Consider the following 23,678-nt stretch of genomic DNA (forward strand, 5'->3'; position numbering starts at 1 on the left):
TTACCCGTTTCAGTGTGGGCTTTTGGATCACAGTGCAGGTGACTTTCTTTACTAGGTTCTATCCTGCTGTCCTATCTGCTCAGTAAGGCCCCGTGAAAAGCTCCAGGGACTCCCAACAGTTTGGAGACATTTGGGCACTGCGAGGGGCAGTGTCCTCTGTACTTCTTGAGGGTTCTTGAAAAAGCTAATGGGGTTCTTTGCCCATACTTTGACCTTGTGTTGTTAGGCTGTGTACAGCTGAGGAAGAAAGGAGTTCTTGATGTTCTTCACTGGAGGACCTGCAAGTACCAGGTCCAGTTAGGTATTTAGATGAACATCAGCTAAAGCTGATCCTGAAGTGCTTTGATACACATACAGTATCATCTGGAGGGAACTGTGAAATGAAAGTAGCCAAAACGCCTTTATTAGAGAAAAGTGAACCACAGGACAGGAGAGGTGAAACTTCTTTGAGACCGTAGCTGCGCATTGAGCACTGTGGCTCTGCAGAATGAGGCTTCAGTGGAATTCTGCTGGGCGCTGTGCTGAACAAGGAGGTCTCAGTGCAAATGTGCTCCGGTAACACTAGTAGCTTCTGACCCAGGAGAAGCCGCATCTGTCCCTGGACACCTTCTGCAGGCAAGGGTGCTTCGTGGCCACAGGTCAGGAGTGAAGTGACAGATGAGAGTATATGCTGCGCAGTGTAATTTAGAAGTGACCTTTCGACATCCCCCGTTTTTGTTCCCTGTGTGGACGTGAAAGTGTAGAGATGGTTGGGGACTGGGTTTTTTGGTTGTGGTTTTTTTTTAAAAAAATAAATCAGAACTTACTCAGTTCTCTTAATACGTTATCAGATCATTTGTTATCAAGCCGTGGGATAAGACCAACACTTGATGACAAAACAAAAATAGTAAAAATTTTTGCTGTATTTTGCTAAGAAATATGTAATTCTGCCACTTCAGGAAAAATTGCTGTTCTGCACTTTTTAGTGCTCCATACGTGTCATTCAGAACTGGAATCTGAGCCAAATGTAGTATTAGGTACAGAGAAAGTGATACTTTGTTTGAAGTTTGGCTGTAAGGAAAATTAACGTTTCTGGTGAACTAAAGCTCCTTTCAGCATTCACTGCAAAATATCGCTGCCATTTGTCATTGTCTGGGACAAAAACCAGAAAAGCTAAACCTCGCTGTTTTTCAGAGTCTCAAAACATTGTCCATGCAAAATTTACATTAAACCTAAAAGTGCTTGGGCCCTGACTCTAGATAGCACTTAGAGAAAAAAAAAAAAAAAAAAAGAGTTATGTTCTATTCATTTAGGCTTGTATCTTTTCAGTTACTTAAGCCACTGAGCATTTAACATCTTGCGTTCAGACTTTAAATTTATGCCTGCATTAAAGTCACTTTAGTGAAAGGTGCAGTTTTATGCTTCAGTTTAACTGTTCTAAGAATACCTTGCTGCCCAAAGGGACAGTCATGCCTTTTTTCCTGCTTGCTGACCTAACTGAGAGGTAGTCCTATAGGGGGAAAAAACCAAACCAAAACAAAAAACCCAGCACCAAACAAGATTAAAATGTTCAGCCGGATGAGAGAAGGAAGTAGCAGGAGTGTGCATTGGGTTATCAGGAGAAGCAGGGGCAAGCGATACCGTGCCTTTCAGGGTCAGTGTGGCCACATGCCAAACCAAGATAACCGAGTAACTCTAGCAGAGTTACTAGTTATGTTTGTCATAAATAGTCTGGCTGATTCTAAATTATGGCCCATTTCCATATACAGTGAGGTGACTGCTTGGTGGCTCATTGTGGGCTGCCACTGTTTACAAAGGATCTGGTCCCGAAACAATAAAGTATTTGGTATTGGAGGGAAAATAGTGAAATATGAGTATCAGATAGGAGACAAGGTGGCCAGACAGTTGAAGGGAGATGTCCTGCGTAGAAACAGACCGTGCATTTTTCTGCCTTCAATTAGAAAAGAAAGTTCAAACGCGCCACTGTCATTCTAATATGCTATGAATTCAGTGAGACAGTTTTGAATCAATAAGCCTGTGCCATCTGCAGGATCCATCCCTGGATAGTGTCAGTCTGACGTCCTCAGACATCAAGCACTAACTCAAAGTGGATTAATTTTTCTAGCCTAGGTGTTGGCTGCACAGAGCCTTGGCTCCAGCCATCCTCCCATCTTTGGACCATTTTGGATCGGAGGCACCCATCTTCTTGATGCAGGAAGACTACCTTGATACCTAACGGCATCACTGCTGCTGTGGCGGAAGGGGAAGAGGTCAGTGGTCTGTACTTTTTGGTAGAAGCATCACATCCAATTGCTGGAACAGCCCCCAGCACTTACTGCTTCCCTGGCAGTCTGCACAGCACTCCCCGTAAAGCTGAGCCCTCCTGGGCTCCATTTGGATCAGCAACAGGCACTTTCCTGCCTCCCAGGAGTCTTGTTCTTTCTATGGCTGTCTGTACACTCACCTAAGGGCACGATGTCTGCTTTCTCTTTTTTCTCTACCTCTTGCACAGTCTGCTTCTGTCTCACTGGCTGTGACCCAGGCGATTCCAGTTCCAGGTCACCTTTACCATCTAAGTATACACACAAAATGTGACCAAAAAGAAAAAGTGATTATGATTGCCATGGCAATATTCCTGCCGCAGGTCCCATACAACTCCTTATCCTTCTCAGTCTGTTGCTTCAGAGGTTTGTTCATAGTTCTTGTGATCAGTGGAAGGCCAATGCCTTCAGCCTGTAGTCACTGATACATTGCGTCCTACGCTCTTGATTTCCAATACTTCTTATCATCAACATTTTATCATCATCCTTCGGCTCTGTGGAAGAAAATATTGGGCTGCTGAAACATGGTGGCTTTTTAGAAGATCTCTTACAAGCCATGTTGCCTGTTACTGTCTCACAAGTGGGTTTTTTTTACTAGTTTCTACTTTTCAATGGGAAAATATGTAGAATATGTAGAAATATTTCACTCCAGTACATGCAGTGGAATTTCAGTATGTGCTGAATCAGAATCATAACTCAGCTAGGCAAAATAAAAAATCAACTAAACCAGAGGTATAAATTGCACATTTCTAAAGGAAAAAAAAAGACAGAAAGTGCATTCAAGGAGTACCAATTCTTAAATTGCCCCCCTTCATAAAAGGAAGTATGTGAGTGTGTATGTGTTTGGGGATGGGTGTATATAAATGCGTGTTGGAAAGGAGGGGAGGAATGGAGAGTGGAAAGAAAAGGAAAAACAGAAGACTAAAAAAATCTGGTTTGTAATTACTTGTATGTTCTTTGTAGAAAGTAGGGTCCCCAGCAGAAGTGTCCTTCTGCCAGAAGACTTACATCTGCAAGAGAAAGCAAGACGGCTCAGGTCCTGACCAGGTGGCCGGCTTCCCCGTGCAGGGCCAGAGGCGAGCATACAGTGTGCGCTGCCTGCTCCGGGATTAGCAGCATAAGCATGGTTAGGAGATGCTAATTGTTCAGTCGCAAGGTGAGTCGATTTTCCTCTGTAAGGCAATGAATGACAGTATCAGCAATGGCCACAGGACACAATACCTTCTTGGAAACAAGTCACTGACATCTGTAATTTGTATACTTTCATAACTGAGTGGCTCTGCAATCGGTTATTGTTAGTACAGTTCTTGTCTTGGGATGCTGACAACTAATGCTTTTATCAAGAGGTAATAACTGCTTTCCATCACTGAAGCTCTAGTGACAGGTTATAGAAATTTTCTCAAGATCTCTCACTTTGAGGTCGATGTAGAAGCCAAGGAACAAATTCTGCTTACTTCATTGCTTGTTGATTCCACACCGATTTTTCAGTCACTAATCAGAATTGAAAATAACATGGTCCTTTGTTCTCTAACTGCCAGAGAGTCACGAGGTGAGAAAGATATTTTTAAAAATAATCTTTTTCTCCTACTGGGGAAAAGACTGGCACTTAGTTGCATAAATCTGTTTTATCCTCTTAAAGAAAGGTGGTAAAACTCTCCTTGAAATAGCCGTTTAACTACAAGTTGGGGCTCTCTGTGGGGATTACGAGGCTGGGACTTGTGCCTCGGCTGTGCTTGTTTAGGTTCTCCCACTTCCTAGACTAGGGTTCCGACCAGCAGGGTGTTGGTTATTGGTACATGGGTGGTTGTGGTGGGCTCAGAAGAAAGTCTTGGGTTTGATTCCATATTAGAACAACCAGTTTTGAAATCTCCGTATTTTTTCACAAGGTGAAAGCTTTCTTTTATCAATCATTACGTTACGCATCATATAATGTGAAGTTAGTCTTTTGGTATTTCAGCTTCCTTAGGGTCCATGGCTCATGCTGCGCCCTCTCTGTGTTTCCCCTGGTTCATATGGAATATTATGCCCTAAGAGGGGGAAGGAAGACCAGAGATAAGCGTTAACATTTTCTTTTTTTTTCAGTTGTCTCTGGCTACTGAATGCATTTTGCATAGCCTAAGAACCACTGTCCACCAGCATAAGAACTGCTGGGGCAAAGCCAACCCCATGCATCTCCTTACATGGCCTTATTTCTTCTGAGGCCTGAAAGCAAGCTTTGGTCCTGGGAGGTGCAAGTGCCTCGTAGTGCCTCAGCAGAGAGTTCAGTCATCCCCAGGCCAGAGCGATCTGATCTTCTCTCGCCACTCCATTTTCTGGTGGTTCTGGTTGCTTTCTGGGCATGTTCATCATTTGTGTCTGCCTGATGAGCCACGTAACAGACACCACACACCAGCTGACAGGTAGTACTACTCTATCTTTCAATTCACAAATTTAGCAATAATAGCTTGAATTTTTAAGAACATCGAGGAGTCATTTGCTTCCTCTCCTTTGCGTGTACGAGCTCTCCCTTCCTCTGGGTTGAAAGGAGAGTAGAATTTTTTAAGAGAATATTTATTATCCTTCTCCATTCCTTTCAGTTCTCCACATAAGGCAATTTGTCTTTCCAGTGCATCTACTTTGCTTTTCTTCGCCCTGCAGAAGAGCATAATTTTGCGTTATCAATGGACTTAAGTCCAGACCTCAAAGGAATGCAATTTCCTGGGTTCAGGAAAGAATCCAGAGGTTAGTCTCATAAATCCTGTGCAAGCTCTGTGGCTGTTCCAGCTCTTAGCCAAGTTTGGCAACAGGGTCATTTCATCTAGCACTCATGTAGTAAAGCACATTTATGACCTCCGAGCCAGCTGCTCAGGCTAAATCATTGTCTTGCCTTGACAAATGCCTGTGCATGTCTCAGCTGCTTTCCTGTTATTCTGTCCATAGAATGATGCAAATTCTCCTTATGAGGTGGTGTTCCTGGAAGACAGAGCCTCCTGCTGCACACAAAAAATAGGGAGTGATTTTTATGTGGGTCACCGCATGCAGAGCTGACAGAGTCAAGGAGAGCCTGGCTGGAAGGTGACTTGGAATAACAAATGTTCTGGGAGCAGGTGAGTGTCTGTGGCCTGTAAGGGTGGTTCTTCTTTGCTGAGGTCCTCAGTTCTGCAGTGCAGCGTTCTGTGTGGAGACAATCAGGAATGCTTTTATCTCTGTAAGTTTTTTCTTCATGTGTTTTAGGTTTTCGTTGAAAAAAATGTAAAAACTGAAAGCATGTTTTCAATCTTTTCCTGCCTCTGAAAGGGATAGCATCAGGTCACGCACCTCCAAACAGAGTTCAGCAGAAAAAAAGAAAAACTCTGCTTTCTCAAAAGCCATTATCATCTGAAAAACGTTTCATTGAAACAAGAGATGCTCTTGATGAGCTTGGATCACATCACTTGTCTGCTTGGTTGGCAGTTCTGCAGCACCCTCAGCTCTGACCTCTGTGGGCACAGCAGGTATCTACCGCCACTTCCAGGGAAGAGCCACACACCAAATGACCATGTTCTTCTGGGGTTGCCTCCAAGGCAGCTAGAGGCCTCAGCTTCTGCTGTTGACCTCTCCTTTGTCCTTGCTCCTTTGTTTCGTTCTACTCCTATTTTAGCCTGTTTCAGTCTGTTAGGGGTTTCTGAATTCTGCTTGTCTTTCTTTCCTCAAGTCTCCGGTAAGAAAAATGCCAGCTTTATTTTGAGCTCTTATTGTTGACAAAGTTCATAAACCAAGTTCTGTGTCTCTTATTATAATACAGATGATCGGTTTATGATGATGAAGTAGGTTGAAAGGAAAGGTATTATCAGGTCTCGGGCTCCAGCCCAGTTAGCAGGCTCTCAAACTGCCACATACTTCAGTTAATGGTGGCGCGGGCTCAGGTCTCTGTGCCACTCTTACTGGCAGTTTGGGCTGCTGCCGCAGCTGAGTCCGTTCTGGGACCAGACTGCATCAGGGAAGGAAGAGCCTGGTGTATTACTGTAATAGAGAGGAGAGTGTATGTAGAGGATTGAAGCTGGGTTAATTATCGTTGATAACATACAGCTGTGGGCTGGCTGCAGGGGCGGTGGGTTGGCTGACATGGATAAGGTGCAGCTGTGGCTGGTTCTGTTAAGTAGTTAAATAGCTCTGAGGGGTATGGAAGTGGGGGTACTGGATGAAGAGAGACCTGGAAGAAGCAGAGGGAGGAGAGAGAGCACACCCCAGATCTAGGAGAGACAAGGAGGGGCCCTGGGAGAAGAAGGAGGCCCAGATGAGGAGAGGCTGCCTGGAAGAGGAGCCTGGATGATGAGAGAGTCCAGATGCAGCACAGGCAAGCAGCAGGGTGGACTGGCCTGCAAAGGATGAAGAAACAGCATGGGCAGTAGATGAACTGTTGAAACCCTGTTGGGGATTGGTGGCCGTGCCGGGGCAGGGCGTGGGAACTACTTACGGACATTAACCTGGTATGGGATGGTAAAAGCCTTGCTGTGGCTGGCTGGTTTGGATAGTGCTGTGACAATTATATATTAGAAAGATTTAAAGACATTATTTGCTTCAGGGTAGAGGGGCTCAGTCAGTGCTTATGGTATTTCTTAAGCCCTCATTGTGAGATGAGGAAGAAATATCAGGCCCAGCACAAACTCTTATTGCAGAGGTGGATTTCATACATGTAAAACAAATCTGTATGCATGAAGCTGGGCTTTAACAATATGGAGATGCAAACACTGCTATGGCAAGGATTCCTGAAGGGAAGCAGGACCCTTTCTTACCTTTATCATTAACATGTGACCGTTTGTTTCCATATCTGGTTTAAGTTTGCCTGAAAGAGAGGATGTGTCCTTGCTAGCTGTGGATGTCCAAGGCATCCTTGGCTTACCACCATCCCACAAAAAACACCAGCAATCCTTGAACATTAGTCTGGATTCATAGAGGGTTTTCTGACAGCAGAATACCTTCTACTGTCATAAGTAGGTCTTCTACCCTTTTTAGAAGAAAGAAAGGGTCTCTTTAGCAGTATCTGTCTACTCTAAAGACTTCTTGTTTCAGCTCAGCTGGTGGAGTCCTGAACAGTCTCCAGGATTTTTGACCATGAGACTACTATGAGACCAGATGTCAAACATCCTGAAAAGTTTCCAGCTGAAATCAATGGGATTTTACGCATTTGCAAATCTAGATTGGTGCTAGAGTGAGCAGCATCTTACAGAAATGACAAGTGAGTATAGAGACTGATTTTTTTTTTTTTCCTCTTTATGTATTCTAGAATCATGATTTACTGGAAAGGTATGAAGTCAGTAGTGGAGCAGTAGGGGCTTGGGGATTGAGGCTAGAGCATTTCTCTGTGCAGAGATTAGCCGTAATGACTGTTGGCCATGAAACTCCATTCTGGGTATAGTCTGAAGGCTGGCTGCTTTGGAGTTTCGCTGGTATGTTGCCTTCAGCTGACCTTTTGTGCAAGAGCACGCTTCATCCAAACCCAGCAGAAAGAGTAAATATTTTCTTGGCTGTGGAAGAAGGTAGCTGTAAAAGATGGTAATGGGGGGGATAGGTAAAGGTCAGCAGAAATGTATTTATACTTATATATATATATAGCAGTATATCAGCTCCAGCTATGTGTTGCTGAAAGGAATGTTTGTTCCCCAGATAGTTATCAAGATCAGCTTTTCATGGCAGGAGACTTGAAATGATGTCCAGCTGATGCTGCTTATTTCATTATATTGCTTGCTGGAAGCTTGCTTGAAGGGAAAAGAATGAACTCTGTTCTCTCACTTGGATACAGCGTATTAAAAAAGGTAAGATTTGACAGGAGATGGTTTAATTCTTCTACTGCTTGCTTAAACAGTATATTGGTTTTTTGCAAAGGAGCTGTAGCAGTTGGTAATGAGAACTGGAATTCACTTCCAGCTCTGAAAAGGGGATCAGAAGGTGGCTCTCCAGAGTAAAAAGCCTTTACAGTTGCAGAAACAACAGTACGCACATCCTTTCTGAGCCTTTTCCAAAGGCTCAGCTGCCCTGGCTGGGTCTCACACAGTAGGTTTAGAATTTGTGGTTGGCCCTTGCCCTTACGCTCTCCTGGCGCTCAGGCCCATGAGCCACATGGCTGCAGTGTCTCGCCAGCACCCGTGCTGTGCCGTGTCAGCTGGGTCACTGCTGGCTTGCAGCACTGTCAAGGATGCTCCTCCTGATGTGACTCTACCAAATGTCTCCCCTGACAAACTGCTTTGCTGTCAGGAATGTTGGAAAGAAAGAAACCTCAAACGCTTTCCTTGTCCTCTGAAGGAACAAATACTGGTGTTGAGGAGTCTGTGCCTGTCATCGCAGACTCACTGAGGGACTGTAACCAGTGACTCCACACTGTTCCTCTTTTCTTGACTTTGCGAATGGGTTAGCTGTAAATCTGCCCAGAGCTTTGCACTGCCGCAGTAGTAATAGTTGTTATTATTATGATTGTTGAAATATACTGCGAAGTCTCAGAGTTGATTCAGCTGGCTGTGTATTGCCCTGAATAACTTAGTGTTACAGGGAAATATAAAGTCCCCACTGTCGCAGGCTTTGAGGTTCCATTTATACAGTCAGTGCAATGCAATTAGCCTCCTCAAAAACAGGGAACAGGCAAACATAACCTTCAGCTGCTAGCTGGGAACCCTTGTGCCATATCCAGGTGAAAGAAAATACAGTATGTTCTGGAAACTCTAATCAGGAGTCTAAATGCAGATGCTTTGGTTTACTTTGACATACAAGGATTAGAGAGAAAATACTTGGATTTGGGTCTATAATGGTGGTTGAGGCTTCGGCTGTGAAGGACTGCTGATTTGTCTCCAGTCCGAGGTGTTGAGTCTGTGCACGCCTTCTGTAGGCTCTCCCAAAGTCATCTGAGCCCAGAACAGCGACCTTGTTTGCTCAGAGCTCTGCAGCCTGCTTGCCTGGCGTGTCCCCATCCCTTCCTTGCACATGTGTTTCACACTGTCAGGGTTTTGAGGTTTGATCCTATGTCTTCACTTCTGAAGTGTCTTGGGAGTGAGCACTGACAGAAGCACATATAGATGAGGTATAAGGCAGGAACGCAGGGTTACTAGCGTGGGGGTTCCCAGCTTGCTTCCCATGTGATTGCGGTCATACTAAGCTTTTTCCGGGTATTCCAAAATGCAGTCACTGCAACTGAAGCCTGTTGTTTCAGGGGAACAGCATAACCACTTTGACATACAGCTGTTTTATTTAATTTGATGAGATGGAACAACCCCATTTAGATTCAGAATACAGCCAACCATAACACAGTTGTGTGGTTGTTTTTGTTTTTCAAGCAAGAAAAATTCTACCATAAATATACAAGCTTTACACTCGGGAAGATGGGGAGGAAAATTTTAGCATCAATGTGCAAAACTGTATAATCACTTAATCATTCTCCATCCTTGCTGTAGAGAGTATGCCTTTTGTAGCGTATACTGCCTTGGTATGTGTTTTGCTTTCCAGCGTGGATGGTTCTGTGAGCAGCAGGGGGGGCGTTCTGTAGCCTTTATTACAAAACCCTCCTCCTTTAAACTATAGGTTTCACCCCTCTGCAGGGCTGCCCCCAGTCCCTACGCAAGCCTGTCTGTGGACAGCACTTCCTTTAGCAATGGCAATGATATTGAAGGGTGCACCTTGTGAGTCACAGGTAAGAAAGCTGAGGAGAGAAAATAAGTGTTAATATAATAGAAGGCTCAGCTGCTCAAAGCATGGTCATTGCAATTGCCTGTATACCATGGGGACATGTGCACTCCCCTCCCAGCCTAGCAGAAAGATTGCTATTGCTGTAGCCAAGTAAAATTTGCAGGTCATAAGATGGCAGCACAATCTCACTAGTCAGGGTGACAAAAGCTGAGGGATCAGGTCATTAATTTTCCTCACCTCAAACTCCCACTTTGCGCAATCACAAGGTTCTGTATCTAACTAGCTGGTGCTTCCCGGGCACTAACTACTATGTATATAAGTGAAACTGTTACGTATGTGGGTGAAAATCCTGTTACATCACTTTTCAAACTAACCTGTTTAATGTAAGTTCAGATGCACTGTATAGTGTTGAAATAACATGCTGGTGTGACTTTTTTGCTCGGTGTTGAGCTCCAGGTAGGTAATTTATCTAACTAATTAATAAAAAAAGCAATAATTTTGGAAGACTGACTGCAAAGCCTATACGACTGAGAGTCATTTGTTATTTTCCCTTACTTTCTCCTCGAGAGCAAGATATTATGCACCCTGCCTCAAAATACTCATTCCTTACTGAACATTATTGACTCAGTCCCACTATAAAAAAAAATATATTCTCTGTGAAGAGCTTATTTAATGTATTACTCTGAGGGATAAGTAATCTGTATTCAGTTGTCATCTGCCTGTTTGCCTGCTTGTCTTTGTGTCTCTCTTTCAAAGAAATCTGCCGTTCTTACCATTTGCCATGAGCTGTACCCTCTGAAGGTGCAGTACTTGATTTGGAAAAACCCCTGTGTTTGGAAGAGATGACTCATCACAGCAGTCACCATGTTATATAATGCAGAGTGATAACAGCTACCAAGAACATTTCTGGCAGCAATATCCCCACTTGTGAATTTGAATACTTTCCTTAGAAATACCTCTGTTTATTTTTACAGATATCTGCATATACTTGGAAGGAAAGCAAGCCATGAGAACAAGACAAAAAACTATAAGTTTTCAAAATTAATTACAAAATTTTGTGGTATTACTGCAGAGTTAAACCCCAGATGGTTAGGCGCATCTTTCAGGTGCGCTTCTTTGAAAAGAACATACAATCATAGTTCTACTAGCTGTTTGCATCTACCAAGTGGGCATGGTGTTTTGGCACGTGTGCAAACTGTGCTGATGGGTATCTACTTGCTGAACTTGCAGGTATGTTTTTGGAGGACACTTTTGCAGGCATCGGACTTTTGAACATAAACTGAAATCCCAAGTGGTCGTTTGCTTTGGTTTGTATACCTGTTCAGATGACAATTTCTCTAGCCACGTTTACTCTCACTAGTCAATATAGTTGCGTTGGAGCATCCTTAGGCTAAAGTTATTGGCGGGGGGGGGGGGGGGGGGGGGGGGCGGAAATTGTGCACCCCCCTTGCCATCAGTATGTCACCTCCGGGCTGAGCAATTGGCCACATGGTGTCACTGTGTCTTAAGGCAGCAAAACCGCTAGAAGTAAAAGCCTTTAGCAATTCCGAGTTTTCAAAGTATCCCAACCACGTGATACCGAAGGACATGCTTGAGCAAAAGTGGCAAGGTCATGGAAGCTTTGCTGTAGGAATGTTTTAGGAAGATATTTTATGCAAAGCATCTCTTTCCCAGCTTTTTGTACCTTTCTTGAATGTATCAGACAAATGTTTTTAGCCCAGAAGCGCTTGTTGTCCAGATGTTTGCATTTTGGAGCATCCTTATATGGAGAGCTTTATCTGAAATCCTTGCAAGTCAGCGATTTACAAACTCAGTGGTGCTGGCCTCATGCTACACTAGTCACAGCCCTTCTCCTTCTGTCTTTGTCTATCTGAATGCACAATATCCTTTGGCTCTGCTACACAGGGGAAACTTGGCCTTATAGAGCTCAGAGCAATATAAACTGCAGCTCCTGGGACCCACACAATGCCATTTAATCCCTGCTAGTCCTGAGGAATACTTTGCGCAACACACCTGCTCAAGAGAGCTGTGCCAAAAGCTGATGTATGGGGTGTTTAAGGAGTTTCATAATGTACAGCTGTAGCAACACTAGGAGAAACAGTTGTGTACAGATACAGTATGAGCCTTAGCCAAGAAGATGATATCTGGTTCAGGGTGCATTGAACAGCTGCAAAGTCTGTGTGCAGTAGTAAGTGTTGGTGTGTGCTGTTTCTTCTGTAAAATGGTAAGTGAGCCTAGAGGAGCAGGCCTTATGCTGACATCCTGATAGCCTGTGTAGGTTAGATTTAGGATTTTATAGGAGGAGTAAATGTCTGGCAATGACTTACCACCCATGTGGAGTGCAAGGTGCTTTGTTTTGATTGCTAGGACGTTAGGTAGTTACAATGCTTTTCCTAAGTCAGCCTCCTGCTTTGTATGAAGGTTGCTCTCTGCATAGCTGCTGAGAACAAGAGCATTGTTCTAAGATGTGTGTTTCTTTGTAATAGTTTTGCTGCTGATTTTTTTTTTTTGGACCAGGAATTCAATTGTAATATACCTGTTCTGATGGCTGTATCTTCCACTGAAGTGCACAGTCAAGCCATATTTAGAGTTATTAGGTCTACAAAACACAGCTCTGAAAATTCCAGTGCCTAAGTATGAATTTTGGTGCAGTGGTATGAATGAGGAAATGGCTGTGTTAGTCTGGCCTTGAATGGGACATGAGATTAAGTGCTAAATAAAACTTGGACTGTCAGATCTCACAGGCTGGAGTAGAGCAGAGATGCCCTGGGGCGTGTGCCTGCCTTGAAGAGGCAGCAGCAGCACATAGGGTCTGCTGGGAAGACTGGAACACGTTTGTGAGTAGCAGGTTAAGTTGTGTTTCCCCTTGCTACTTGCAATGTAACAACAGCTTAGAAGTATTTTCAGCGATGTTTATTTAGGAACACTTAACTTGAATGTGATTTTGGCCTATGGTTCCTCCCCTTTCCCCCTCACTGTCGGTTCTGTAGTTATCTTGTCTGGAAGGATTCTCCGTTGGCCTCTGTGCTGGTGGTGGCCCTTAGCACGGAGCTTCTGCAGAGGGAAGACCATGCCATGGTTCATCCTGGGGGAGGAAGAGCCTGAAGCAGAAAGTAGCACTGAATAGTAATGCAGAAAAGCAGGTGGGGTCTACCGCAGGAGAAGGTAGTACAGCCAGACTTGGGAGTGAACCAGGCACCTTGCCAAAACAATTTGTCCTTGTTCCGCAAATCTTGGTAATGGCTGACCTCATTATCTAGACACTAAATGTCTCTTGGTAGTGTTCAAGGAAGTTCTCTCACAACTATAATTATCATGATGGCACTGCTACCATGATGGTGTATAAACTATAAACAGGAAAGGCTGAAACCCACTGACACAGATGAGATGCAAATGAAGGGCTGGTGCCTCTAATATAGGAAAATGAATAAGAAATGGCTGAGGAAATCCCTCTGGATTTGTCTCTAGGAACTGTCTTCAAAATGTTTGCCCAGGAACCAAAGGTGTGAAGGAGGAGAAGGATGTGTTTCCTCCCCTTGTGGTTTTATGACCCTCAGGCTCTGGAACCAAGGCTCCTTCTGAGAGAGCTTTTATATGTTGTCCTGTGCAGTGTATTTCTGGGAAACTCTGTTGCTCCATATTTGTTGGAAGAGGTACGCTACGCATCAGTGCCAAAGGCGTTTAGTTTCTAGTGCTGTTAGCCTACAGAGTGAGTCTCCTTGAAATTATGGGAGCAGCTGGTGCCTTCCTGTGAACCTTTTTTTAAAGCACATAGACCACCACTGCCTATGGATATTTGTCAACTACAGGCTTCTAATATATGTTTGAGACATAAAGAAAAGCTTGATGCATGGAAGAAAAAGAGATTTTTTAAAGCTAAGTCCAGCTATGGTTTAGTCTGACTTCCACAATGCATGCCTTTTTCTCAGTAATTCCTGAATAAAGTTTGTAATGTCTGATTGAGCTACAGTCTCATCCAGCCATGATTTAAATTTAGCTATCATGTGGGAGGGAAATGTGGTGTGGAGGCTGAGAAAAGTCAGGGGTTACAGCGCGAAAGGAAGGTGTGGGAGGGGAAATACATAGTTCAGCTATAACACAGGTTTCAAGGATCAGAAATAGGATTTGTCGTTTATGGTACTGTGGCACTGCAAAAAGTCGACAGTGAGCTCCATTTTGCTAAAAGTGATAAAAGTTCCCAGGTAAGCTTGCTCAGAAAAAACCCTGCAATCTAAATAGATCGCGTGAACACCAACACAAACAAGAAAGTAGAAGGGCAGGAGTTAAACAATAATTAAGCTGGTAATAAAATGTGATATGTTTTGTTTTCATGGGGAACAGAGAGGGGACGCTGGGCTAATGTTTTGTGCATATTCTTGTGCACCTGAGGTGGTGTTTTAACTGTGGACTATTCTATTAGTATCAGTTAGACTGTTCCTGAGAGGAACGTGTGCAAGTGTCTGAGAGGATCAAAACTTTTTGTTTTTTAAATGCCTGAGGTAACTGCTAAATGAGTAGCAGAAAAGCTGGTATTGCCTCACCACAAAACCTACTAATGGATTTCCAGTAGCTGCAGATCAGGAAGATGTGTCTGAATCTTTTCAGCACATGTTTTTCCAACAGCAAATGGACAACTATGAACTTCCAGAATTTTACTGTAGATCGTTTTTTGACTGGCTGAATTTTGACTAGTTCCCTCTGTAATCTGGCATGGTGAGGGACAGGAGGCATAGTGTAAGAGATGAGGAATTTACTCATGCTTGGCACCATGCAGGTAGCAGTAAAGACTCAGAGATGCTCTGTTATGTTTTGTGTTAGACACAGTCCTGACACAGGCAGAACGCATAGTAGTCGTGACTATGTATTCAGAAAGAAGAAAGTGAAGCTTGGATGGTCGCAGCCAGAAATAGAATTAAGAAATCAAACAGGTGTTCCTGTCTCTAGAAGCTGAAATGGATTGGCTTGGGTTCCTCTGTACAATTCTTTCAAAATGTTAGGTATAAAAGGAGTTCTTAACAGACAGCTATTAAGATCTGCTCCCATTTAGGAGATCATCAAATAGCTTTACAGTATCTTTGATTCCTTGTTTCTTTGTTTTGCAATGGATACTGTAATATATTGTTGAAGTTATTAATATAGACTTCCTAGTATATTAGTATGTTCAATGAAAATTGAGCTGCCCTGCTCAGTACTTCTTACAGACTGTCCCTGGTGCCGAGTGAAACCATTAATTAACTTACTGACTCCCAGGTTATTCCCTACAGAGTTGAAGAATTTTTTGCTGGGGACAAGTGAGCAGTGTTTAGCTGCATGTGTAATAATGTAATAAACCCATTCATTTAATTTGATTCAGAGCCACATAAGGCTAGACAATGTCTTATGTGGAACAAGATGTGTCCTCAAGTATGAATTCAGAGGGTGGGACACATTTCTGAGCCACGCTATGTCTACTGGATGTTTTGGTGCTCCTTGCACCATGTGTAAAATGATGTCTCCCATGACAGGGATACAGTGAAGAACACACTAAATTTCGCCAAATGTTGGCAGTGCCAGTAAACAATGTTTGGGTTCATAAATGGAAGGTGTCTAAAAGGGATGTTTTCAAACAATAATTATTTGGAGGAAGGGCCAGTCATAATCTATAACAATAGAATCATGATAATTTTTGTTTGTATTTCTAGTTTCTTTCCTCTGAGATGCCTCAGTTTCCCTGATGTCAGGTGAACTGGCTGTTGTTACTTTCATTTCACGCTACAAACTGTTTGCTAACTTGCCTAAGACGTGCAGAGAATTTATGACAGAGCCAAGGAGTTATTCAAGTGGAGCAGGGGATACGTTACTAGTTTAATTCTCATTTCCTCTCTCCCCTTTTTTTCTGTAAGCAGGACCATGCAGTTGTTGCACAAGGTGTTCTGTGCTCCACATATCTGTCTGTGTTGTCAGCCATCTGTGTATCAGGTCTGAGGAGAAGGAAGAAACATCAGGTGTGTTAACAAGTCAGGCACTTCCCATTCCCAGTTTTAGCATACATGAGGAAGTGATGTCTGAACAGAGTTGATCATAGGTTTTCTGATGCAATACTTCTCCGTTTGAAAATGTTGATTGGGTTCTGTATTGCTGGGTTGGCTGGTTCTCCAGCTTCATGAAAACCTGCTTGGAAAGTTGTCATGCTGTCGTAAACCTTGTGGACCCACCTGGCCTGTTCCACTGGCTACCCACCATTCTGTGATGCCATGACACTGCTGGCTTCTCCCAGTCACCACGGGCTACCCCCTAGGCTGGTCAGCAGTTGAATGAGCTGCCCTTAGATGTCCTTCAGCTGCTGGCCAATTCCTTTGCTCACAGCTTCCTAGATCTCTTAGCTTTGAAGCTCCTCGCCTGCTCAGGTGACTGCCTAGCACCCATGTGGCAGCACAACAGCTACGCAGGCAAGGTCCTGGCCTGTGTACCCAGGCATCAGCCCAGAAATGTTTAAAAATCTTTCTTATAGATGTGAGTGAAACCTTTCTGGGAAGGGTGAGGGGAGGTGTGCCAGCATGATTTCCTCCGAGATGAATGTTCCGGTTCCCAACACTGGTGCAGGCAAGTCACGGGACATTTTGCCTTTATGCAGTTCATGGCTTGCTTGCTAGTACTTGGCTGACAAATGCATGTGGTATGTGTGTGAGTACACAGCAGGGAAGACCAGCAATTAGTGGATTTGAATCATGCAAGGCAAGGGTCTCTGCCACTTTGCAACATATCTATTGCAAGAGGAGAGATTGCGGAGTAGAAATTGTGTGTGTTGCAGAGATGGCACCATTACAGGTTGGAGTTCTGCTGCATTGGCAGGCTGAGGTTTAATTCCTGGAGGTATTTGTGGGAGAGGTCACCATCAGATATCTAGTCTTCCATTAGATCACTACCCCTAGAAGTCAGAGTCTCTGAGTAATAGCATCTCCTCCAGCCTGGACCCTCCCTGGCTAGGTGCAGGAGACTTAATTTGGGACCCCTGGCACATACATCTGGATCCCCTGGTAGAGGAGAAAGTGTAGGTAGCTTATTTTAATGTTTCTTTCTGAACAGACTCAATGCCTCTCATGACCTACACAAAAATTTTCTGGCTTGTTGGCCATACCATGTCTCACCTGCCACATAAACCATGAATGCTGGAGGCCCAAGGTTAAAAGCGCCCTAGTTCACTGAGATGCTGACAGCCATAAATTTCTGTTGGCTTTGGTATAAGTTTCTATGGTGTGTTCACGTGTTTCAAGAAGCGTTGTGCAAAAATCTTAGGACCTTCAGAAGTATTATATGAATTAAGAGGTTAAAAAAGATCTGTGCCGGCGAAAAATCAGTTTTCTAATAGAATGCAAGCATTTAAAATTGTGATCAAGTGTTATATGTGCTGCTGAAACAGAAAAATTAAAACTGACCTAATATGCATGTATAGAGACATTCAGAGATAGCATCAGGCTCCAGGGCTGACTCTGTCTTGGCACAGGTTAGAGTAGCTTTCCTGAGACCAGCTGAGACTCTTGGTGTGTTTCATGTGCCAGGCTGTCTGCTCACACTTGTCTGCCTTCTACACTGTGTTAAGGGAAGTAGGTGACAGAAAACTGCTTTCATGTGGCCAGAAGAAAGCAGAGAGTGCTGTCAGCAAGGTGAATTCCCGATTGCACTATGCGGAGAGTTTTCTGACTTTGTCACAAGAGTGATGCAAATGGACTAGAAGAACAGACACTTACCTAATCAAGAAATTTTTTTTGTCAGAAAATTTTTCTATAGGAATATGTATCAATGCAGAAGGAGCTTTTCTGTTAAAATCCTCATGACTCTGTAGAGCTCATGAAGCCCTAATGAAGCAGTCTTCTACTGTCAGAAGTTATAATCCACCAGGAGTGAGTCATGGGGTTCTTAATTGCTGTAAGTAAGCTTGCAAGGCTCTTAACTTGTCGATAAGGATAAGTTAAGACTGGTTATTCTGTTTTAAATTGTTCCTATAATTTGGCTGATGTCTAGAGATTTTTTAATCTATTTTCAGTTTTTTAAAAAATAAAAATTTATATATTTTCTGTCTTGAAAACCTTGCAATAACCTTAGAAGAACCATACAAAGAGGTAGTGAAAAGCCCCACGGCTTTCTGGTACTAGGTACAATGAACTGCAATGATCCATTTGCAGGGATGTGCGCTGAATCATCTAATGTCTTTTCCACCTCTGATACTTATTTCCCTGTTAGTCTTGATGCTTTAGGCAAGTCTTATGGACAGTGCCATTTGCCCATGCTCACGTTCCCACTACTGAACTTGAGGTGAGTTTGTCTGTTGTAGTAAGCTGAGGTAACGGCTACATGCCACTAGAGAAGAGCAGTCCTGGAAATCTGTCAGAAAAAGGAAAAGAGTAATTTTCTGTTGCTTTATCTCCTCAAATGAATTTAGTGTTTGGCCAGGAGAGTGCCAGAGCCAATACTGCTGAGTCGGGCAGAACACTCTAAGCTTGGGACCAGGGTAGGAGCAAGACCTCCTATTTTAGTGGCAACTAGCTCTTAGATGAATTTTGCTGCAATATGAAACTTCACCCTCAGATGTTTTGAAGCCTTGAGCATTTTCAGATGTTTACCAAGGATTCTGTGCCAGTATTCACTTTGTGATCAGCACGGCTGCTACAAAGGCATACGTTGCAGGTATTTCCGAAGCTACTGATGATACACATGGTACTCGGATCACCCTGAATTGGCTGTTTCTGTATTTCTTTGCCTTGTCTCTATGCTCAGATGAGTGCTTTTCTTACGTTCACACTTCACTGAAGTCTTCTAGATGACTTAGCTAGCATCAGCCAACCTATGTCCTAGTTTTTAAATAAAAAGCCTACTGGTTAACTATACTAACTTACAGAATAACATAGTGAGGATATCCGCTACTGTCTTTAGTCTTGTTAGTTTTGGAGGGCTACGTAGAGGAGAAGTTGTTGCCAGGAATGAATGAATTGAAACCTTAATGACTTGCATAGTATCTGAAATAAATCCTTATTACATCTTTTATCCCTTTCTAAGCCAATGTAAGGGCTGTGTTTAGGTAAAGGTAGAACCTTGAATAACATCACATAAAGGGCTGAAAGAGGATTTGATACAGCAACAGGGTTTAAAGGAAATTCTGCTGTGTGTGTCTTAGAGTCACAGTAACATTTGTTTTTTAATTACTCTCACCTAGTATAATAACATTGGGTTACAAACTTTCCTTGGTAGATCTTGCCCCGAAGAACTTACAGTCGTAGAGTGAAAAACAATGGGAAAAAACAAGTTACTCTCTCAATTCTAAAAAAGCGACTGTTTAAAAATACAAGAGGTTGGTGGCAACTAAGAAACCCTTCTCTTGATAATTTGAAGCTAAATACCATAACCATAAGTCAAGTCTTCCTGTCAGACAAGTGGTGAAGTGTAATGCTTACCCAACTCTTCCAAGGTCTTTACTCAAGCAATTTCATACTGACATCAGTGTCAGAATATTTGAGTAAGATCTGAAGATAAAGGTCTCAAAACTGGCTTGAGTGGAATGACATTGAAATGTCTTGCTCAATTATCTCAATTAGATACTCTGCAATCACTTGGTTTAAAATAAAAGAACAATTTCTAAACATAAACACGGTGGGTTCTAACTTGTGGCTTTACATTGACGTGTCTTGGAAAGATAACACTCCTGTCCTCAGATACCCCAGGTATGTAAGTAATAAGCAGCTTCCTCCCACATCGAAGCTGCAGAGATCGCTATCTTGCCGTATTTGCAACCACACCTGCAGAGTACCTAAGGAAATTAGTAGCTCTCTTATTCTGGCCAGGAAAAAGAGGCAGTGATACTGGCTTTACTGTACAATAATCTTTGTTTAAGAATGCAGTGGTTCGGGAGATAGGTAAGAGGATATAGCACCTTTTACTTTTCTGAAACAGGTTTAGATCTCGATAGCCAGCAGGAGGGTTCATTTACAAATGCTGCTATTGCCTGACTGCTCCTCAGAGAGACAACTTGGTATTTTGTTCTGATTAACATCAGGCGTGCTGAAAATGGTTGGAAAACTTTCAGGGATCTCAAATAATTAGCTGTGTTGTTTTGCTCAAAAAGAAGGGGGAGGGGGCAGGCAGTGAAAAAGTAGAAAGCTTTTATTTCAAAATTAAATGTTTTGGTTTTGAAAGGTCCCTAAATCTGGGCTTGCTGAAACTTTGCTTTATAGCTTCTAGTTTCACGTGGCAATGTTGAATTGAAAAACAGAGATATGTTTTAATAAATTGTGTTTGGGTTATTTTTTACAGTGGTTAAATAACTCAAATACAAGGAAAAAAAATTGGGGGATGAGCTAGGGGAAAAAATTACTTTTTTGCCCAATTTCTGGGAACATTTTGGAAAATTTTTGTTTGAATTTTACTAGAGACAATTACTTTCTCAGATTACTATAACTTTTCTGACCTAGACACTGAGCTGAACAAAGTACAAACTGATTTGAGGCAAAGAGAAAGCAAGTGTCATCTCCCATTGTCACTGTCTGGCATAACTAGAATTCTCTGCAAAACTGCACTGTCTTCCACCTCAATCTCCTCAACAGTGTGACTGCATCTAGCCCTAGGGAAATCCATCACTTACCTCTACTTAACGGCTTTCATGGGATGAACAAACTAATGTTCTCAAACAAAATCACAGGAGACTTATATGTAGAGTGTTTCAGTAATTGCTGTCTTTGCACATGAAGCCATTAGGATCAAGCAAGGAAGGCCGATGAAGATTTGAAGTGCTTCACTGAGGTCAGGTTTTTGTACATCAGAGTTGAGATGTGTGTATGAAATTTTGCTGTGCTGTTGCAGGGGTAAATAATGAACTCCATCCACTAAATGAGTCTTCAGTACTTTTTATAAATTCTGTCCTAGCTAGCTTTTAAGTTTATGCCAGCAGCAGGATCATCCAAATCGCAGCCATTTAGAGCTACTAGCATTCTCCTGCTTGGTATCTTGGACTTGATGATCTTAAAGGTCTTTTGCCACTGAAATGATTCTGTGATATGATTCTATGATCTGGCAGCTCAGCTGTGACTCTGAGTATCTTCTTGCAAGGGGCTGTTAGCGAGCAGCCCACCGAGTATGTTGCATGAAGCTGAACACTGTATTAATTAACTTGTTTCTTGTGTACTGGTAGCAGCATGGGCTTACATTCCTTCCGTTCTGATCCTGTTTCACATGTGCATTATCCAAGTGCCAACAGGTAGTGTAATTTGATATGTCTTTTAATCAATTTTCTCCCCGCATAGCTTATCTCCAAGTACTTTCTTTATGTTAATTCAAAAAAGAAATAAGACTCAGTCATAAAAGTGGAGCAAACTAACTTAATTAACCCACAATCTTTCTAGAATCCCTCTTTGTCTCCTGAACAGCCTTTTACAAACTGAAGCTGCAGGTACAGTATTGCATTTTTCTGAATTTAACTCCACTGGTAAGAGCCTGGCATGACTATGTCCCCCTTCTAAAAAGGGGAGTGGGGTGGAGGACTTTCTGTACCTTCTTGAAAATACTCCCTAATGCATTGTACTGTGCCCTCTTTGCTTTAGATTTAACCCTTTAGCTTGTCCGTCCTTCCTTATGAGTTGACTTCCTTTGTCTTGCTGTCCCCATGCTGTACGTGTTTTGTGTCTGTAGTAAGGCCTGATATCACATAGCCCACCTCCCTCACGTCCATGAGGAAATAGATGTGGTACGTGTCAGCATGTGCTGTTTGTTGACAAGCAGCACAAAATGTTTTATGTATTTTGGCTGCGCTGATTTGTTGGAAACATGAACTTCTTGGAGGGGCTATTGGAAAAATTTGTTCCATAGCTCTCCAGAATAACTTTTGCACCTTGATTTGAAGACATTCTGGGAGCTTTTTTCCTTCTTTCCTGTTCCATTAAGAACTGGGTCTCCCTGATGCAGCTGTTCTGTATTTAATGTGTTGCCCCGTTTCCAGGCAGATATACCTCTTTTTGAGTGGAGTTTATTTTTCTCTGGCTTTCTTTCTATTTGCCTTCTCTTTAGGAGGTGGATTTGTCAGCCTACTACTTTGATCTCTCAGTTCACTGCAGCAACAGAACCTGTGATCAAAGCTGCAACAGCAATATAAAGGAGGAAAACCCAAATTCGACTCTGAATAAAGAGCTTTCCCCCTGGCTTTCTCTGCCACTTCTTTCCTTATCTCTGGAACTGGGATGTTGTGGACTCCTCCGACCAAGGAAGCATGGAGAGGAATGCTTGCACTGCAGTCTTGACTGCCTCTGCAGAAATGCTCAAGTGAGGCAGTCAAAACAATGTCACTGCAGGAGCACAAGTTCTGCATGGTTAATAGCAATCTGGGGTTCAGAGCTTTCTGATGAGTTTGCCTTATTTTTCTGGGAGTTCTGTTGCTGCCCTTTGGTTTGCTGCGCATACACAGCAGACCTTTGTTTGAGAGATCTTTCTTTTTAGTATTTCAAAGATGACAACCTAACCAAGCCCTCAAGTTGTCACCCTGCTGGGTGAGCCTGCCTCCAGCCCTCACCACGAGCATGGTGGCTGCATTGCCAGCCACAACAGAGTCTTTGTGAAATGTCAGTTTGAGCAGTTGGTTGTCACTTGCATAAGCCCAGGAACATCTGACTAGAACTGACTTTCAACTGGTAACAGTTTTTTGTGCAGAATGCTTTAAAAAGCTTTAAAACGCTTTTTAAAGGCGATCTACAGTGTGCATCTTGACTTTCAGGAAAAGTATAACGCCAAAGTTCTCGGGTAAACCTTTTTTCCTAAACAGTTATTGTGGTTACATCTCATTCTTTTTCTTTTTTTGCCAAAAGCCAGACTCCTAACTACTATTAAATGAAAGAAAAACAACTCTTGAAGCTCTCCCTTTCCATCAGTGTGAAGCATCTACTGCTTGTTTGGTGAGGCTTGGTCCTATCTGATTATTACTGTCTCCCAGTGAGGATATTTCTTACTGCAAACTGATGGTGGCATCCAGGGCTTTTCCAAGCCTGGGTCTGCATGACATCCAATGGGAAACGGTAAGTGTGTATGAAGGTACAGTTAGAACAGATTGCCTGGAGCGATGTCCTGACAGGCACCCTGTGGGTTGTCTGTTGGCATCTCAGAGTAGGCACAGAGAGGTGGAGGGAGCCATACCTGTGCCACCTCCAGAGGATGCCTTGGGACCCACCATCGTCACCAGCAAGCTGATGGGCGCATAGGATGGGAATCACGTGGTCATCTTCTTATGAGAAGTGTGTAGAGGGGGAAAGCCCAGAAGGTGTGTGGCTTTCTCCCTACCAATATTTATCTCCATTTCACCCGCACCTCTGCATTGGGCAGGTAATTGTCCAGTAGGTACTTCAAAGTAAGGAGGCTTGATTTACTAGCTGGCAGAAAGATTCCCAATAATGTTTTAAAACAAGAGTTGAAAAGAGCATTTGGTCTTCCACCAGAAATTTTAATTGATGAGAATTGTTTATCCCCTCCCTTTGTTTGTTTCTGGAGTATTTTGTAGAAGACCTTAAAAGATACTGAAAATTCTAGCTAGATGGAAGAGATGGGGAATGAAGGGACTTTCTGAGTCCACCCGAGAACCTGGCTGGACAATGTCTGGCCAGTAACGAACAACGAGGAAGCATGTGAAGGTGTGTTACCGGCAGCTTTCCCTCACCTCTGCCGCCGCAGCTCTCCCTCTCAGATGTAGGTAGGCGCTCCTCCACGCAGAGGAGGCAGAGGGTGGAGCTCAGCACCTCT

At 43.1% G+C, this 23,678-nt stretch overlaps 1 protein-coding gene across 13 annotated transcripts in view; it reads left to right on the top strand.

The window, feature by feature from the left end:
* The first annotated feature begins 3,267 nt into the window (after positions 1-3,267).
* The window catches only part of PLA2G4B (phospholipase A2 group IVB), a 52,453-nt gene continuing 32,042 nt past the window's right edge, over positions 3,268-23,678 (top strand). For 4 of the 13 annotated variants that reach the window (XR_008733063.1, XM_027804754.2, XM_055715315.1 and 1 more), the window contains exons 1-5: positions 3,268-3,456; positions 4,383-4,699; positions 4,877-5,773; positions 7,332-7,497; positions 7,956-8,074. Coding sequence is in view for 10 of the 13 variants with exons in the window: in XM_027804754.2 (XP_027660555.1) it covers positions 8,033-8,074 (42 nt within the window). In the remaining 3 variants the exon portion in view is untranslated. Of the gene's footprint in view, positions 3,457-4,382; positions 4,700-4,876; positions 7,498-7,925; positions 8,075-20,188; positions 23,570-23,678 lie in introns of those variants that run through there. The other 9 variants (XM_055715310.1, XM_055715313.1, XM_055715308.1 and 6 more) reach the window with 9 other exon arrangements.

This window comes from Falco cherrug, chromosome 7, assembly GCF_023634085.1.
Source record: "Falco cherrug isolate bFalChe1 chromosome 7, bFalChe1.pri, whole genome shotgun sequence".
In the NCBI taxonomy this organism is placed as follows: domain Eukaryota; kingdom Metazoa; phylum Chordata; class Aves; order Falconiformes; family Falconidae; genus Falco; species Falco cherrug.